General features: G+C 55.0%; 7 protein-coding genes across 7 annotated transcripts; 4 read left to right on the top strand and 3 right to left on the bottom strand.

Annotated features, from left to right (window-relative positions):
* Positions 1-859: 859 nt before the first annotated feature.
* On the top strand, positions 860-2205 carry LY79DRAFT_167118 (nicotinamide N-methyltransferase). Its single transcript, XM_060551189.1, has 2 exons — positions 860-1990; positions 2108-2205. Exon 1 carries the CDS (start codon positions 954-956, stop codon positions 1893-1895), a length of 942 nt encoding a protein of 313 aa, XP_060415266.1. The 5' UTR covers positions 860-953; the 3' UTR covers positions 1896-1990; positions 2108-2205.
* On the bottom strand, positions 2092-3474 carry LY79DRAFT_167087 (uncharacterized protein). The gene is made up of 2 exons (XM_060551188.1): positions 2990-3474; positions 2092-2777 (listed from the first exon to the last, which is right to left on the bottom strand). Exons 1-2 carry the CDS (start codon positions 3323-3325, stop codon positions 2289-2291), a joined length of 825 nt encoding a protein of 274 aa, XP_060415265.1. The 5' UTR covers positions 3326-3474; the 3' UTR covers positions 2092-2288.
* Positions 3475-3624: 150 nt separating this feature from the next.
* On the bottom strand, positions 3625-7308 carry LY79DRAFT_578937 (uncharacterized protein; the record flags this gene model as incomplete). The annotated part of the gene is made up of 3 exons (XM_060559987.1): positions 3625-6627; positions 6678-7087; positions 7146-7308. 3 exons carry the CDS (start codon positions 7306-7308, stop codon positions 3625-3627), a joined length of 3576 nt encoding a protein of 1191 aa, XP_060415264.1.
* Positions 7309-7850: 542 nt separating this feature from the next.
* LY79DRAFT_589464 (CASP C terminal-domain-containing protein) lies at positions 7851-10177 on the top strand (the record flags this gene model as incomplete). The annotated part of the gene is made up of 3 exons (XM_060561036.1): positions 7851-7974; positions 8028-8195; positions 8247-10177. The coding sequence occupies 3 exons, from the start codon at positions 7851-7853 to the stop codon at positions 10175-10177; spliced, it is 2223 nt and encodes a 740-aa protein (XP_060415263.1).
* A 777-nt stretch (positions 10178-10954) lies between these two features.
* Positions 10955-11845, bottom strand: LY79DRAFT_167039 (uncharacterized protein). Its single transcript, XM_060551187.1, has one exon. It carries the CDS (start codon positions 11666-11668, stop codon positions 11174-11176), a length of 495 nt encoding a protein of 164 aa, XP_060415262.1. The 5' UTR covers positions 11669-11845; the 3' UTR covers positions 10955-11173.
* LY79DRAFT_513413 (malate dehydrogenase) lies at positions 11727-12648 on the top strand (the record flags this gene model as incomplete). The annotated part of the gene is made up of 3 exons (XM_060554489.1): positions 11727-11934; positions 11987-12542; positions 12594-12648. 3 exons carry the CDS (start codon positions 11727-11729, stop codon positions 12646-12648), a joined length of 819 nt encoding a protein of 272 aa, XP_060415261.1.
* A 1429-nt stretch (positions 12649-14077) lies between these two features.
* LY79DRAFT_513257 (F-box domain-containing protein) lies at positions 14078-16627 on the top strand (the record flags this gene model as incomplete). Its single annotated transcript, XM_060554472.1, has 1 exon — positions 14078-16627. The coding sequence occupies one exon, from the start codon at positions 14078-14080 to the stop codon at positions 16625-16627; it is 2550 nt and encodes an 849-aa protein (XP_060415260.1).
* Positions 16628-16929: the final 302 nt, after the last annotated feature.

Below are 16929 nucleotides of genomic sequence, written 5' to 3'. Positions count from 1 at the left end.
CACAGCCACGAAACCGACGTGGGCCGTCCGGTGAGACCGACTTTCTTTGGTGCGATGTGGGTTGGTCGTTTCCAGTGGTAGTGAATGATGACGGAGAGGAGAGGGAGCCCAGTTGAGTGAGGTGTAGCGGGGTTCGCATGCCTACTACAGGTACGTAGTAGGCTAGCGGGCTCCCTGTGGCGGAAAGCTTAGCATAACCTTACTCGAGAGCACACACCGCCTGTAGCATGTACTGTACTGTACGATAATAGTACAGCAGCGGCCATGGTTGGGAATCACTGTTTGCACCGCCTCCCCCGGGATACCGGACAACCCGCTGCCGACTTTCTTTCCCAGGCGACGTGTTCCCTGAGTGTAAGCTGCTTACCTCATGTTTCTTCGCTGCGGGGGTAATGCCCAACTTCGTCTTCATGCCGTGTTGAGGCTGAAAATCTCATCTAGATGAAGAAGATCAGACAGGTACCTATTTGCGTCCCAACCGGCTGCGAGTTTCCGCTACGACGCAATTCCAGTTTCGGCAGCCCATCGTCACCGCAGATCCCGTCGCGCGTGCTCTGATCTGTTTTGTTCTGGTTTGTTCCTTGCTGGTATACAGGCCGTGCTGGGTTGTCAGCGGATCGTATGCAGGTGTTGTTGTTTTCCGCGCTTCGCCGTGCACGATGGTTGACGGCGGGGCAGTCAATGGCCGACAACCCCGCCATGCCGACTGACCCCTCTCTCACACACCCACGCCCACACACAACGCGAACATTTTTTCCCCCCATTGCGCCATCTTCATCCCCATTGCGAACTCAACGCTGCGTTATCGTCGTCATCGTCGTCGTCGGGATTACTCTCGCTCGTTTCGGTTTGGTCCCGTATCGTTCCTCCCCCCCTGGTGTCTCGGTCGACCAGCCCACCCCCCATCCTTTCCACATACACCAGTCCCTCCGTGACTCCCCGGGCCCGTCACCATGGCGCTCACGTCGCGTATCTCCCTTGTCGGCCCGCCCGCCGAGTCCCCCGAAGACTTCCTCATGACCTCCCTCGGCGTCATCTTCCCCGACGACGTGACGAACCAGCACGGCGACGCTGACCACGGTATCGAGTACGCTTCTCCGCATCTCCGCAAGCCCCTGCTCTTCGAACTTGCTGAGCCCAGCGCCGAGGACGACCGCAAACTCTTCAGTCACTACCTCTGGAACGCCAGCCTACAGCTCGGCGAGTTCGTCGAGGCCGCCACCTTGGAGCTCAATGACGCCATCACGTCCTCTCTGGGCCCGCCCATAAGCCACTTCGACGTTCGTGGCAAAACCACCCTCGAGTTGGGTGCGGGTACGGCCTTGCCGAGCATCATGTCCGCCCTCCTCGGCGCCGACCGCGTCGCTGTGACGGACTACCCAGCCCCCGCCGTGCTCAAGACCCTCCGCGCCAACGTTGTGCGCAACATCGACCCGGCTGTCTCCCCTAAGAACGCCATAGAGGCTCGTGAGGTGCTGGTCGAGGGCCACTCGTGGGGTGAGCTCGAAGACTCGTTCTCAGTCTCCAATAAGCACGCTTTTGACCGCGTCTTCGTCGCCGACTGCCTGTGGATGCCATGGCAGCACACGAACTTGCACAAGTCGATTGACTGGTTTCTCCGCAATGATAGCGAAGCTAGGTGCTGGGTCGTCGCCGGGTTCCATACAGGTCGGCCCAAGATGCGCGACTTCTTTGGGGAGGCGGCACTGGCTGAGGCCGGGCTTGAAATCGAGACGATTTGGGAACGAGACTGTGACGGTCAGGAAAGGGAATGGGCCTGGGACAGAGGCTTCGAGGACCCGACCATCCGGAAGAGATGGCTCGTCTGCGCCGTGCTGAAGCGCAAGATTGCTGCCGCCAGTGGTGTTGGTGATGGTGGTGCTGCTGCTGCGTGAGCGTGAGACGACGGATGTGCATCCACTTATAAACGACAGGCACAAGCTGATGTGGATTGCGTCGCTTGTTGGGCCGCAGCCCTATTCCAAGACACGTACGTCAAGGGCACGCCTTTCAGCTCGCCTTCGCGCTTGTTTATCCGGATGAACTTTTGCTCGCTCTTGAAGCGGAGATGGAGGTCAAGCGCCCGCACAGCAGCTAACTTCCCCAGGCATGCGCCCGCGCAATGCCGTGCCCACCGGTGCGGCTGAGCTGGGCATTGGGTTTCTCACCCATTCAGCCGTCCTCAGCTTGGCTACGCATCCTAATTGGCTTACTGGGAGAATGTGGCGTGCCATAGGCTATTAAAAACATGGATCGACCTCGACCGTCGTGTTCATTTGCGAGCCTAGCTATAAGCTGGTAGCTTGAGGCGGACTAGAGATATTTGAGTTCTCCAGTATGCTGCGGGCGAAGCCCGGCCTGTAGTCAAAACGCGAGAATGGGAGAGGATGCAGGTTGATGAGAAATCGACGGCGAAACTCATGCTTCAAAGGGTGTTTGGGCCGCAACGAGTCGCGGGGAGCTTCGATGGTAGATGAAGAAAACCGCCTTGCTTCTGATACTCTGCCCAACAGGACAGATGGTCTGGTTTCCAAAAAACCAGCGTCCGATTCTCTATCGATTCGTTCTCTTTCCTTCCACGCCGATCTCTTCATCTCATGAGCGATTCCCCGTCTTGTCTCACTGAAGCGGTCATCTAGTGTGGCCGGCTCAACGCATTCTTTCCTTGAGTCCTCGGATGCATGCAGTTCCAAGATCGTAGCTGGGTTTTGATGTCCATCCCACATTGTGCGTCCGCCAACTGTAACACGCATCGTTATCTTGCTCAACGATCGGCTCTGCAGAAATGAAAGTGTCAGCCCCAGAGGAAGGGGCGTCGTGGTTCCACGTTCTTCCCATTCTTCGCCTTCGCCCTTGGCAAGTCAGACCAGCCGTAACGGCCAGCTACTGCCGAGTGCCGTCGTTCTCGACGCCGATATCTCTGATAAAATAAAAATAGCAGCACGGTTGATGCCTCAAAAGTGTTGGGGTATATGAGCATGTGACTCACAGCCGCAGTCGAAGGGGGAGGCGATGAGGGCCTGGCTGTTGTGACAACGCTCCCTTCGAGTCGAGTCCCAATCTTCAATACGAGCTCGTCCCCTGTGTCGTTCTCACGACGTTGCCTCCACCCGCAGTCCAGGATTTTTGGGCACAAGTGGTAACGGCCTACCCAAGGCAAATGCGCGTCACGAGCATGTGATATGACATCATATTGGGTGGCCTGCCAAGTTAGCTCTTTGTTTTCCTCTGGCTTTGGAATACAGGCACGAAAGGAACCGGGTTGGCGAGGCCCGCTATACACGTCTCTTATGCCGGAGACCTTCTGTTGCATTGTCGACGGCATCTGTTCCGGAGCATTGTAACAGCCGCACCACGGCGTTGTCTCCACCCGCTACCCCGGGCAGGGTAAAAGTCCATCCAGTCCAGCCGCATCCGAGCGGGTCACCCCCAAGACTTGGGAACGGATGACCATCGTCGCCCACCTTGCGTCCTAGGTGAATGCCCAGTGCGCATGCTCACCGACGAATGCAACAACAAACTTCTGCTTGGAGACATAATCATTATTGTGCTGTTCTTACTACCATCATATCCACTTCGGGGGCTATCTACATCAACACTGTTCCCTGGCCCAGACAGGGTCTGCTAGTTAGGGGCTTCGATCGACGGGCCCTTTTCGTCTACCTTGACGATCAAATCATGGTTCACCCGCAGGTTCTCCGCCGAGCTGAGTGCCTTGGTGACTGTGGTTTCGTGCCGCTCTTGCGTGATGCGGCGCAGCGCCGTCATAAGGAATCCGGCAACGACGTCGACGGACCACTCGTCGGGGACGAGGGCGAGAACATCCTCTACGTCGAACCAACTACCAAAGCGCTCCAGCAGGGCGCCTGTCTGCTCAATCTGATCGCTGACATCTTCGATGGCGAGGAATTCACCAAGAACCGCCCGGAATAGCCGGGCCTGCATGTCGTGCGTCGGCGTGCTCTCCCGTCTGCCGTCAGGCCGCGTGTAGATGCTGGAGCCGCCGCGTAGGCAATACGAGACAGCTGTGTCGTAGTCTCCCAGCTTGTGAACGAGTAGTCGGATAGCATCCTCGTGACGCCGCTCTCGACCATCAAGAATGATGGTCTCTGGTACAAGAAGCTCATCCGGCAGTGTTGCGATGCGCTCCCTGATTGCTGCAGCGTCGTATTGGTGGCCGCCTCCAAGGAGTTGCAGTAGACGTAGGCGGCTCTGCCAGACCTCGTCGTCTTCAGGAGCGTTGTCCGTAAGGAACTGTCTATATGTTGGTTTAGGGGCCTGCAATGCTCTGTATGATGTATATGTGCCGGCAAACGCGTCTCGGCTCTCCTGGGACGACTCGAGATCGCTAATAACAATGTCCAAGTAGTATGCAACGAGTTCATTGACATAACCTGAGTGACCCTTGCCGAAGACTAAATGTTCGAGGTAGTACTTAACGGCTTCGGGTGCCTCTTCACGCAGAATTCCCACAACTTCTGCCGGGTCGAACCGGGGCGCTTTGCCCTTGTCTTCTGCAAAAACCTGCACGCCCAGCTTCGGGTTACGACTCGCGAGCCAAACGCCGTACTCCCGCACAAGGGCTTGGCTGCTAATTTTCGTCAGATACTCCCGAACTCGTTGCTCGCCGTCTCGTAGCTCGCCGCCGTGATCGGGCTCACCCTCAATGATGCGTCTCCAGGTCGCGAGAACGTCGCCCGCCATCTTGCGGCTCTGATACAACCGGCTGAGTACAAAGAGACGGCGGTAAGATTCCAAAAGGGAAGCGGCTCGTTCGAAACAGTCAACCCCCTTGTCAACGACGTCGTACAGCTCTGATCTGACCGACGAGCTCTTTTTGGCCAGTCCTACGGGCGAGTCCTGGTCGAGTTCAAGAAGGACCAGCAACAACGCAGCATCGACCGTCCGAAACACCTCGCTTTCGTCCGCCACACTGCCGAATCCTTTCTTCTTCCTCCATGCAGTTAGGAACCGTCTCAGGAACTGCATGACCTTGTTGTCAAGACTCCCTATTGTGTGACTGGCATTTTTGTAATGCTCGCTCTCCAGGTAGTCTTCAGTTGTTCTCTTGACACCGCCAAAGATCCAAATCCCTTTACGGCTCTCGACAATCTCATTCCGCAGACCAGGTAGCAATGACAAGACGACGCGGGGATCTAGGCTGCTGTCCACAAGGACCTCCTCCAACGCCTTTAGCTCTGCGTCTGTAAAGGGTGTCTCTTCCGCATGCAACAAGTTGGTAAGGAGCAGGACCCCAGCACGCTGTCGCAGGTAACTGAAGGTGACGAACTCTAATTCAGACCTGGCATCCTGTCCCCTGAATGAATTGAGCACCGTAAAAATTGCAGTTCGGTCCAGATTCGCAGGGTTGAAAGTGCCATTCTGCTCGCACGCCGCTTCCAGCCTTGCTTCCAACCGCAGTAGCATGGGATTTCGAATCGCCCACCAGATATGGTCACTCGCCCACACGGCTATCCTGGACTTGGCATTTGCCAGCCGTCGTGCAAACTGTTCCTCCTCGGTGTTTCTGCTCTGTTCCCAGTCTTCGGGTAGAGCCTCTTCGTCCTGTGAATCAACGTCGCGCTCAAAAAGCTCTCGTTCTTTAATCACCTGCTCCAATGACGACGCTGTACGCGAGTCGGCACTCTTTGGCGAGAATATGGGGTTTTCAGGGAGTCCTCCAGAAAAGGGTGAAAACTTTCTCTGGCAAAGTCTGTCAACGATCTCTTCAAAATGGGTTTCATCGGTGCCCATTAGCGAGCGAATACCAAGCGGCGTCGTTTCGTGTCCTCCAGACGGGTCTGCTTCGAGCCACCACTTGGAAGTCTCTGGCTCCGCTCCGTCGTCGGCGTCCCATCTTTGTATTTCTAGCCCGTGGCGCAATCCCGTGTTAGAGTCTTGTGTCATGGACGCAATAACGTACCCCTCCTCGTCTACCTCTGGCGACATCTTCGACGTTGAGAGGTCGGATGATCCACCATCAACCACGACTTCCCTAGGGTACCTGTCGAATTCGATAGTTGGCCTCGTGGGATCACCGTCGAGATTCACAAACATTCCAATGCCGGGATCCAATGGGCCTGTACCAGTGACAAGGAGGAACTCTTCGGCGGTTGGCGAAACAATGTGCGGCTTGAGGAAGACCGGAGTTGGTTTCGTCGGCAAGGTCTCTGCCCGCCCACCTCCTGGAGCAGCAGGCAGAGGCTTATCTGTCAGTGAGGACTGAGATCTTTCGCCCGAAGGCCTAGGGCTGGTAGAGAGTATTGGGGGCGAGAATTCTTGGCTCGCGCGGTCGTCTGCTGCTCGAGGACCGGGGTCTATCCGTCCGCCGGTGAGCAGACCTCCGAGACTCGTGCTTCTAGCATGGCCGTGGTGGTCACCGGCAGACAGGAGCGGCCGGTTTTGCGCTGCCGAGACGCTCCGCAATATCCCACCGTCGGCGCTTCCGGCAATATCCTGAGCCTGGCCAATTTCTCCAGCTGGTTGCGAGTCATCGAGTGAGGAGATGGTCATCAGAGGAATCCTCAACTGTCTGTCAACGTCGAGCAAAGAGTAGCTCCTGGAGTCTGCCACACATGCAATAGAATCCCGGCGAATTGATATTGTGGTACCGGGTACATCGATATTCTAGCTTGCCGTTAGTTCATGACAGCTCTCGGATCAGAAGCCTTGGGTACCTTGACTGCTCGTGCGACCTCCCCTATCCTCACAACCTGAATCCTCCGTATCAAAGATAAGCAAATGAAGACCCCCGCAGAGGGGTCGCCCGCGTCATCTTGAGGGTCGTTCAAGTCGACACCACCAACCCAGTTGCAATTCTTGACTTGGGTAGTCCCGAATACCGGGCTGAATTCAGGAAGCGAGTAAAATGTGACGGTCCAGTTGCAGAGGACACAGGCTTTCCCAACCTTGGGAAGGAGAAGGATCTGCTGGATGCCGGGGCGGGAGTTGCTAGTCTCGGCAAAAGCTGGTCGCAACCGGGAGGCGAGTATGAAGGACGGTTGTCCAGCTAGATCGTTTGGGTCGGGAGGGATCTGGACAAAGTGAAGCAGTTCGGATGCGCTCGTGCCTACGTAAAGGTTGTGGTCTAGCCACGAGACGGTCAGCACAGTAACCGGCTCGATACAAAACCAGGCTTCTATTACCTAAATAGTCGACACAGTTGATCTTGATCCCCTCTGCAGCGCCATCTGCCGACAAGGGCACCTCGTTCAGCAACGTACGCAAGACAAAGGGCCCGTCATTTGCCATCGCATTGTTTCTCCCAGGCACAGACGAGGTCTGGTTGTCTGGATCCTCTGATGCCATTTTGAGTCAATCGCAGTATCATGAGTGCCGCAGTGCCATTGTAGGGCGTATTGTGGCGTCGTCTCGTTTGCGCGGAACTGGACTGCGACGTGGAGTTGGAGTACCGTAAACACGATGCGGCTGAGAAGCTTCAGAGCTAGGTAAGCAGTTGGTGGATTACATGGAACATCACGCTAAAATGCTCCATTACCTTCCTGCAGCGGCCTAACGTACCTGCCGTGTTGCCGTCCTACCGGCACAGGCATGTGTACTGGGGTGGCTCCATAGGGGCGGAATCGATCAGCTATTGCTACCTGTGCACCGCGCGCGACATAGATATGCACAGCCAATCAAGTTGCTGCCCGGATAGGGAACACGTTCCCCGAACGGCGAGCTCAGCCGAAACACCTTCGCTCTGTACCTTACGACGCCAGCTGCACCCAACGACTTCGACACATTGAAACGACTCTCCACCTCTGCCGCCGCTCTCTTTGTTTCCACCATCTACATACGCCCAGTGATGAAGTAATTTTCCAAGCTGCGATCGAGAAACCCGAATCAACATGGCAGACGTTGAGGCCGTCCTAGCTGCCAAGGGCAACGCCCGGCAGTCAGAGCAGCCCTTGGACGCTCCAAATCTTCCGGAAGGCGGTAACAAGTTCCAGCATGCCATCTCGGCCTGGAGAAGTGAGTAGACAACTTCAAACATAGCTGTTTACTGTGCAGTCTGACCGATCCAGCCATTGACTACACGAACCTTATATCGAACCTTGATAACACCGCCTCGGAAATCGTCACCTATCAGAGGGACTCGACTGTCCAACGTAAAGAATTGGCCCAGAAGACGAAGGAATTTCGAAAGCTTGACGACTCTACAAAGCTGGTTGAGATCAAGGGCTTGTTGAAAGGTATGTCGTTTGCCTATGGCCAGAGCCTCTCTCCCCCCGCTAACCAACCAGCGTACCAAACCTTCATCGACCTCCTCACGAATCACTCAAAGTCTATCAACTCGGCTTTCCTTCAAGCATACACGTCCCTCTCCGATGCTCCCGATCCATACCCACTGCTCGAGGCGTCTGTTGAATCGATGCTTGTGTCCGAGGACACCCTGCCGAAGCTAACCGAGGAGAACCAGCACTTGCAACAATCTGTCGCCAAGCTGACGACGCAGTTGGAGGACACCGAGTCGAAGCTGCAGACAGAGTCGGCCGCAAAGAAGGAGCTTGAAAGCACCCTTGACAGCAGGGTCAAGGAGGTAGAAGCTTCTTGGGTCGCCGTTCTCGACGAAAAGAAGGACAATTGGGCTGCGAAGGAGAGGACATTGGAAGAAAAGGTGGAAAACCAGGAACGTCTCCTCACCGAAATCAAGGCGAGCTACGAGGTCAACCAGCGTCTGGGCAAGACGGATGACGCGAACACCGAGGCTCAAGCCGGCCATGTTACCAGCGCCGAGATCGAGATGCTTCATTCTGACCTCGATCGGACAAGCGCACGACTGGCCGAGGTTGAGGCACGAAACGAGCAGCTGAGACTGGAATTGGCACAGGCAAAAACTTCTGTCACCTCTCAAGCGCCAACGTCGCTGGAGGATGACCCGGGCTACATGCGCATGCGATCAGAAAACTCATCACTCATCCGGAAACTCGATGCTGCTCGGGTCGAAAAGGAGGGCATCAAGCGTGATTTAGACTCTCGTCTTCGCGGCCTGGAAAGGGAGGCCGGCCTCCTCAAAGACGAAAGAGATAACCTGAAGGCCAAAGTGCAGAAATGGAGTGACTACGAAGACGTGAAGCAGGAGCTCGAGGTGCTTAAGAGCATCGAATTTTCGACAGGCGAAGACGACGATGTGAAGGAAGCTGCTGAAAGTGCATCAGAGACCAAGAGCCAAGGCGACACGCTTGAGAAACTACTGCTGGCGCGAAACAAGAAGCTCAGCGACGAGCTCACCATTCTGCGTGTGTCTCACCAAGACCTCCAGACCAAGCTGTCCGATCTCCAAGAAGAGATGTCAAGGACCAACATGGAGCTCGAGAAGTCGCAGCAACTCAACGAACGTCTCGAAAATGATCTCGCGACGTTGCAATCGGAGACTTCAAACGCCTTCCCTTCAGGCGCGTCCGTAGCAGGGACGTTCACCCGCTACGCGCCGTCGGTTGCGCCGGGACGAAGGGGGGGAAGAATATCGCCGACATCATCCATCATTAGTGGGATCGACCCCCGTATGTCTGGCGGTGAACCGATGGGCGGCGGCTCAGGAATTCTGCCAATGATCACGGCACAGCGCGATCGGTTCAAGAAGAGGATCGCCGAGTTGGAGACTGAGCTGTCCAATACCCACCGCACGGTGTCGCAGCTGAGGCAAGAGGTGTCGGCTCTGCAGAAGGACAACCTTAACCTGTACGAGAAGACGAGGTATGTCTCGACATACAACCGAGCAGGCCCCTCGGCTACGTCATCATCAGCAGCATACTCATCCAACCCCAACCCGTCGACGGTTTCGATCGGAGGCAGCGGGAACCCGGGTATCACCATGGATAGATATCGAAAGGCGTACGAGTCGAACATCTCACCATTTGCCGCCTTCCGCGGGCGGGAATCTGCCAGGGCCTACAAGCGGATGAGCTTCCCAGAGCGGGTGGTATACTCGGTAACGCGGATGGTGCTTGCCTCACGCACGAGCAGAAATCTCTTCGCGGCGTATTGTGTTGCATTGCATTTGCTCGTCTTCTGCTCCCTATACTGGCTTGGCACAGTGGACGTGGAGAAGCACGCCAGCAACTTAGGCAAGTCGACAGCAGCAGCAGCAGCAGCCGCTGGCGCGGGGGGTTTGAATGGAAAGGTCGGCGGAACCCACGGCGACTGGCACGAAGAAGGGTTCAGTGGGCACTAGGTATTCAGTGACAGACCTTGGTCGGCGAAAGAGAAGGGAAGCGAACGGGGCATCAACTGGACCGGCGACGAGCTGTTTCGCGAGTGCAGCTTGTATGCAAGACTTGTTTTCCGGAGAACTGTACAATTGAGCATCATGACATGTGCTATGGGTTGCGGGATTGGTGAAGGCTCTCGTCAAAATACAGATACCAACCAGATCACTTGAGAATATCGGCTACCGGGGAAGGGCGGGAACGCCTACAAAGATCCGAGATGCGCTGGGCGGCATGGATCCAAGACAGTTTCGCACGCGTGGCTCCCCGCCAAAGATTCTATTCTTGTTTTTCCTTGGAAAGTCCTCCTAGCTGCCAGGCAATTCGACCTGGGCCGTTGGCGCCGACCCGTTAAGGCGGCCCAGATGGAGTGTTTCGCAGGGGCCAATGGGAGATCGTCGTAGCCCTGGCTCAGCGCGGCAAAAGCAACGCGCAAGAGCGGGTACATGCAACATGGGCGCGTCGCCGGGGAGCGAACGGATATTCGTACGGGATGGTACCGTCTCTTGGTAATCTCAGCCATCCTATAAGGATGGAATATTGACGCGATTGTTGTTGCTATTTCAGGTTCTTAGGCGCTCGTTATCCCTCGGCTTTTCGAGTGGGGCTTTTCCTTGGCGCAATGTCAACGGACGGCAGATAGCCCGATGAGTTGAGTCTCGCCGGTGAATAGCGAACGGTCTCGTCAGCCAAGTGCTTGTGCAGCTGTTCACGATGATTGCTTGGCCTCCGCTGGACAGCAAATACTGGAAGCCCAACACAACGCGACATTACCACGAGTACATTGCCTCGAGACTTTTGCAGCAGCAGACGCGGATTGCATCGCTACCTGTCACCACACAACGAGGCCCTCGAAGCGGGCCGGGCGCTTGCATATCTGCCCCGACCCTGGCGGAGATCGCCTGGCCTCCCACACCCCCTGATAGTACTTGCATTCCGCCCATCCGCTCATTCGCCCTCGTTCAACGACTTGCCCCTCTTTGCTTTCCCGCCCGTTGTACGGTTACATTGGTATGGCGGCTGCCGATCTTGGCTTTCTGAATGCTGCGAATACCTACGCGTTGCCTCGCACACACATCGACAGACCCCTGGCCATGCCCCCCCGCCATCCTCTTTTGAACTACGAATACCGTGCCATACCAATACGGGCAGGCCACCATACCTACCTTTGGTCCAGACATGAGTGGACCAGTGGCAGCCGTTGCCGCCGACGAAAGCTGTTGATGATGTTGTGGTATATTAGAAACGGCTGCCCGCTTTACGCAACGGACCTGTGGCAGCTCTACCTCTCTACGCTTCATCCCATACATTTGAAAGACGAAGTTTTTTTCTCCCTTTCTTTTCCGTCCTCTTTTTTCTCGTTTTTCTCTTAACGTTCGGTTTCCTTGGTCCCGTCTGATTTTCTGCATTGGATTTCGAGTCGTTGTACCATCTCTATAACGACCACAACCACTCATAGTCAACGTCCTACGCCATCAACTCAGCCTCAGAAGTACCTACGCAGAAGCATTCGACATGCATTGCCAAACATTCCTGTTGCCGGCTCTGGCATCTCTTGCTCTTGCTGCGCCAGCCTATCCCACGTTGAACTTGCAGGCCGCGCTGCCGGGCTCTATTGAGCACATCTCTGAATACTTTAACATGCTCGCAACCAAGGTCCAGGCCACCCGGTATCTCTCTGCCACACCGGTCTGCGATTTATCTGTCGCTAATCTGCCCAAATGTGAGCGGTGCAAACCAACTCTGGGAGTTGACCTATACTGATACACCCTCAGCCGCCATTGAGTCTCTTGGGGGACCCGGAAAGGGCATGTCCCTGGCACACATCGCCATCGGCCGCGGTACACAAAACTACACCTGCGACACCAGCAACGCAACAGCGGTGCCCGTCGCTACTGGCGCCATCGCCACGCTCTTCAACGCTAGCTGCGTCGGCTCCTTGTACCCAGACCTGCTCGACAAGCTGCCTGTAGTTGCCATGGACTTCAACCTCACTGAGCAGGAGGCGGTGAACCATCGCCTCGGCCCAAGCAACCTCGCCATCTCGGGTCACCACCTCTTCACAGACGCTGGCGTGCCGCTCTTCATCCTCGAAACAGATGGATCGCCTATAGGTGATTCATATTGCTCCAAGAATGCGTCCATGCCGGCACCTCTCACAGCGCAAACAGGCCAGCACGGCGAGGCGGCTGTTGCGTGGCTTAGACTGAAGACCGTTAAGCCCAGTACCGGAAATATCCAAGAGGTCTACAGGATACACACCGTCGGCGGCAGCGCTCCGGCCTCATGCAAGGACCAGCCTGCAGCGTTCGAGATACAATATGCTGCACAGTAAGTAAAACGGGCTTTTGTGCAACTGCTCCAATACTGACTACTGCACAGATACTGGTTCTACTCTGGCACCTCTCAAGAGATCGTCAAATCTTCAACACCTTGATGGGAACAGCTACAGAAAGCAGTATTGTTGTGCTTAATGGCGTTAGGGTGCTCGTGTTCCGAGATATTTGTATCCGTTCTATTCGATTCGATATACCGTCATGTAACCCATGGCAATGATCATCTTTTAGTAATTCTAGCCTGAGGCTCAAGAGTGAGACGGCCAGCGGCTTGGCCATCAGATAAAATTGATAATATAGGCGTGTCTGCTGAGTACTTGCGTGTCTTGAGGTGTAATGATCCACGAACGTGGCGAGATTTCAGATAGGCTACTGCTGTGAACCATAAATCCCTAGGACGCGGTATAACGTATGTACTAGAAAGGCATGCAGCAGAAACCATCTACACCAACCCGGGACATCGATCTTGGTATCCACGGGGTCGAGTAAAGCTGTATGTCAATTGGCTTCAGAGTGGGTGGGGTAGATAAATAGACGACTGAGAACAAAGCACATTGGTTGTCGTATCTTGTTTTTTTTTTGTAGGGGCCTAGAGAAAATAATAGACCTGACAATGACTGATGTGTAGGACAGCAAGAAGTGCTGCGAGTAAAACAAAAAGAGGCCGGATGGATCCAACCAAAAGTGAGCAGGAGAAATTGAATTCACGACCATAGGTCTGGACCCTGAAACCCCACTATCTATCTACCTATCTACCTAGGTAGGTAGGTACATAACTAATGTAGTTGACGTTAGCAAGCGCCGCAAGTACCCCGCCAAGCACAGCCGCCTGCCAAAAATTCCATGCGTTCCCGCTTAAAGGCACCGACATGCCGGACTGAAGTTTTGGTGCTGGGCAATCATAGGACCTTTTTATCCCACTGAAATGGGTCTGCCAGGCTGCTGCTGTGACTTCATTTCACAGTGGACCTGGTACATTTAACCTACTTACCTATCTACACCTGCACTGAGGATTCCGAACGTGCCTCACAACTCTTATTTCCCCCCTCCTTGCCTTTCCTTTCAACAACACCAGACCTCGAATCAGCGTATCGCCAAGCGTAACACGCTATAAACCCGAGTGAGAATGCTCCATTGCACTGCGCAACTTCGTGTACACCAGCCAGCATCACTATAGCTATAGCCAAAGTCACCCCACTCGCTATGACTTGATTTCAACGATTTGACGATTGACGATACCATTTCCGATTATTCTTATAGCGACCACGACTCTTCTCAACGCCTGTCACAACTCCTCCTAACTCTGGTTCAAATTTCGGCCCGCTAAATAGGCATATAACGTTCTGAGAAATCGACTGTGTACCTCACCGACTGGACCTCCAAATATAGGCCTTACCGAACTACCGAGCCATAATCCTCCCCAAACCTCAACAAAGCCTTGCGATCCGATCAGCGCTTCCCTACGTATTCCATCAATGCCGGGATACCTCCGCGATAGCCATGCCTAGCCGGGATTCTATCTCTCCCGATATGCCCAGAAAGCGACGCAGGCTTCGCTCCCAGGGCTCCATGACCTCAGATCCGATGCTGCCCACTTGGCCGCCCACCAAGGTTCCAGTCGAAATATTTGACGAGATCACCACATATCTGTCTCGTTCAGACGTTAAGAATCTCCGTCTGGTTAACCATGAGTTCGATCGAATGGTCTCGGCGAAGTATTTTCGTAATGTCGTGGTCCCCTTCCGCTCGGAGATGTACCAGGCCATGAAACAGAAGACGTCTCTGGAGGACGACGACAATGAGCAGGCGCAGCCGGGCAAAGATACACTCTTTTCGAGTGGCACGCGCATTCTCCAGTCTTTTGGCGACCATATTCTGCGTTTCGCCCTATCCCTCGAGATCGATGAGGAGAGCCTTGCGTACCCACCCATTAAGCCTACCCAGAAGGCCATTACCTCGTACTGGGGCATCTACCGATGGCCTCACGAGTCCTACCTTCGATACACAGAACTTGAGGGACTGGAGCAGACTGCCGACGAGACACCTTCTATGAAGAAGGCTCTGAGTTATCTGGTTCATGTTCAGGAACTGGGACTGTGTTGCGACGCAGGACTGGGCTACCTCTTGGGCCCCGATCAGCATTTGGAGAGCCCACCGTTGCCGCATCCCGTCTTTGGCCTCCGCAACTTGCGGTACCGAACGCTGCAGCGACGCCTAGCCCGAGCTGATTCAGACGCTATGAACGCCCGTAAACTCGCCTTCGAAAGTCCCCGAGATTTCAAGTACACCGTTCTTGAATCAATGGTCAGGAATGCCGGATACACGCAGGACCAATCCAGGGATGCTATCGCGATGCTCTTAAGCACTGAGAACGTCTCCTTGACAAGTATCGACTTCGATGAGCGTACCGCGGCTGCGGCCGCCGCTCTGGCCAACCCTGAGAGCCAGAGTACCAACCGTGTCGCCCTGCACCACGTCAATGCTGCCCCTAATCAGGAGCAGGATGAAAACTTCACGCGGACTATGGTAGCGGCACTTAACGATACGGCCGTGGGTCACCCACTGCAGCCCAGAAACTTGACAAGAGGGCAGAAGGAGATGTTATTGGAATTAGAGTGGGCACACCGAGCTCTCATTCAATCATACGTGATTGCGCTCATTGATAACGCTCAGCTGAACAGTTTCAACTCGCTGACAACGCTAACGATTGCCAAGATACCCAGCAGTCACATCTTCATGTTCCAGAGACCGGACTTTTGGCGGAGCTTGCCCAACCTAACAAACGTCGCTCTGGCCGTTGTCGCCGATTGGCGCCAAGTAGCCAAGGTGGCGCCTGGCTGCGTCGAGGATACCTTCGTATCTCCCGTGGATTCTGTTGCCAAAGTTTACCGCTTGCTCCGGGATCACGTCGCAAAGCAAGAGAATATCAAGTTTCTCCATTTCGAGTGGATCTGCGGCGGCGAGTTTGCACCCGGCATGACTCAGCGCAACCTATATGTGCTTCCAGCTCCGCTTTGCTCGCCTGAGCAGATGGTACACCCCGAAACTGCAATATCGCCAGGCGTATTGCTATCACTGCCGCACGTCAAACACCTGTCGCTGAAGAACTGCTATGCTGCACCCCACGTCTTCCTCCAGGCACTCCGAACGATGGCACAGCAGTCATTGCAGAAACTCGAATTGGAAAGCGTATCTCTCACAGGTTCGCCCACACGGGACCAAGGCCACGTGAATGCTGTGTTCCATCCGCATGCCCATGTCGTTGGGGCACCCGTTCAAATCCAGGTACAGGCTCAACAGGCAGCTCAGCAGCAACCGCCCGCATTGCCACCCGCCCCTCTTCAACCGCAAGCCAATTTGCTCCCGGCTCTGGTCTCCAATCAAGCGGGTACTTTGGTGCTGCCGCCGCTCCAACATCATATGGGCATCACAGGCGCCGGACTGCTTCAAGGCCCTCCTCCATTACCACCGGCGAACCAAGTCCCTCATCCACTGCCGGATCCGATCCCTAACTGGAGCAGGATGCGGCTTAGACAGCCGAGACTGTTGTCGTGGGCCGGCATTCTTGATCGCCTTTCGCCGGCGCTTTCAATCCAAGAGTTACTTGCCAGTCAAGGAGATGAAACAGACGGAGGCGATCGGGTGGATGATGTTGTGCAACGAGACGATGGTTTCTCTTTCATTCCGCGTCCGCGTGGTCTCGTCGGCGAGAAGACCTCCTTGATGCTTAACCACCTATCGCTCAAGTCGTGCGGCTACGTGCTTGTGGATGTGTCCTCTATCGACAACACTGGCATCTTAGGTGCACACTCTCCTAGGCAAGCGCCACAGGACGTTATAGCGCGGCGCAGAGAGCTGGCGCCTTTCATGCAGGTGTGCACCGATAGACTCGCAGCCAAGATCACCAACCACTTGACGAGCCAGGAGCACTTCAATCTGGCCACTGCATTTGGCGTGGATACGGAGTGGGCCAGTGTGTATGACGAAGCAGTCATTGAAGCTGCCAAGACGGACGGCATCATGCATCCTGGCAGAGGACGCTTTAGTGGAACAATTATCAAGTCGGCGCAGCAGAGCTGAGTCTGCGTGATAGACGTGGCTGTATTATGAAAACTGGTATGTATAATGATGCTTGGAATTGCATTTCAATGGGTTGCTGGTAACTTACTTACCCCTTCGGCGTTTGGACTACGATACCATGGGAGGACTATTGCGAATGGGAATATGGCAAGACATTGAAGTGGGCATGTTGTCGGATATATACTACTGGGCTGATACCGGATTAAAGACGGAGACAGGCAGCATCACCTCATCACCGGGTAAGGATGACTCGGGGTTCCCAAAATTGTTGAACAGAATTGAAAGCAATTTCCTCATATCCA

The sequence above is a fragment of the Colletotrichum navitas genome, assembly GCF_030913465.1.
Source record: "Colletotrichum navitas strain CBS 125086 chromosome Unknown LY79scaffold_22, whole genome shotgun sequence".
NCBI lineage: Eukaryota > Fungi > Ascomycota > Sordariomycetes > Glomerellales > Glomerellaceae > Colletotrichum > Colletotrichum navitas.
Note: the sequence above shows the minus strand (reverse complement) of the source record. Positions and strands in the feature narration are given on the sequence as shown.

Excerpts from the sequence above, each read along its gene's own strand:
- LY79DRAFT_167118 (XM_060551189.1), top strand. The coding sequence starts at position 954 with ATGGCGCTCACGTCGCGTATCTCCCTTGTCGGCCCGCCCGCCGAGTCC.
- LY79DRAFT_167087 (XM_060551188.1), bottom strand. The coding sequence starts at position 3,325 with ATGCCGTCGACAATGCAACAGAAGGTCTCCGGCATAAGAGACGTGTAT. Across the intron at positions 2,778-2,989 it reads CTCCCCCTTCGACTGCGGCT|AGCCGATCGTTGAGCAAGAT; the intron begins GTGAGTCACATG and ends TCATTTCTGCAG.
- LY79DRAFT_167039 (XM_060551187.1), bottom strand. The coding sequence starts at position 11,668 with ATGAGTGGTTGTGGTCGTTATAGAGATGGTACAACGACTCGAAATCCA.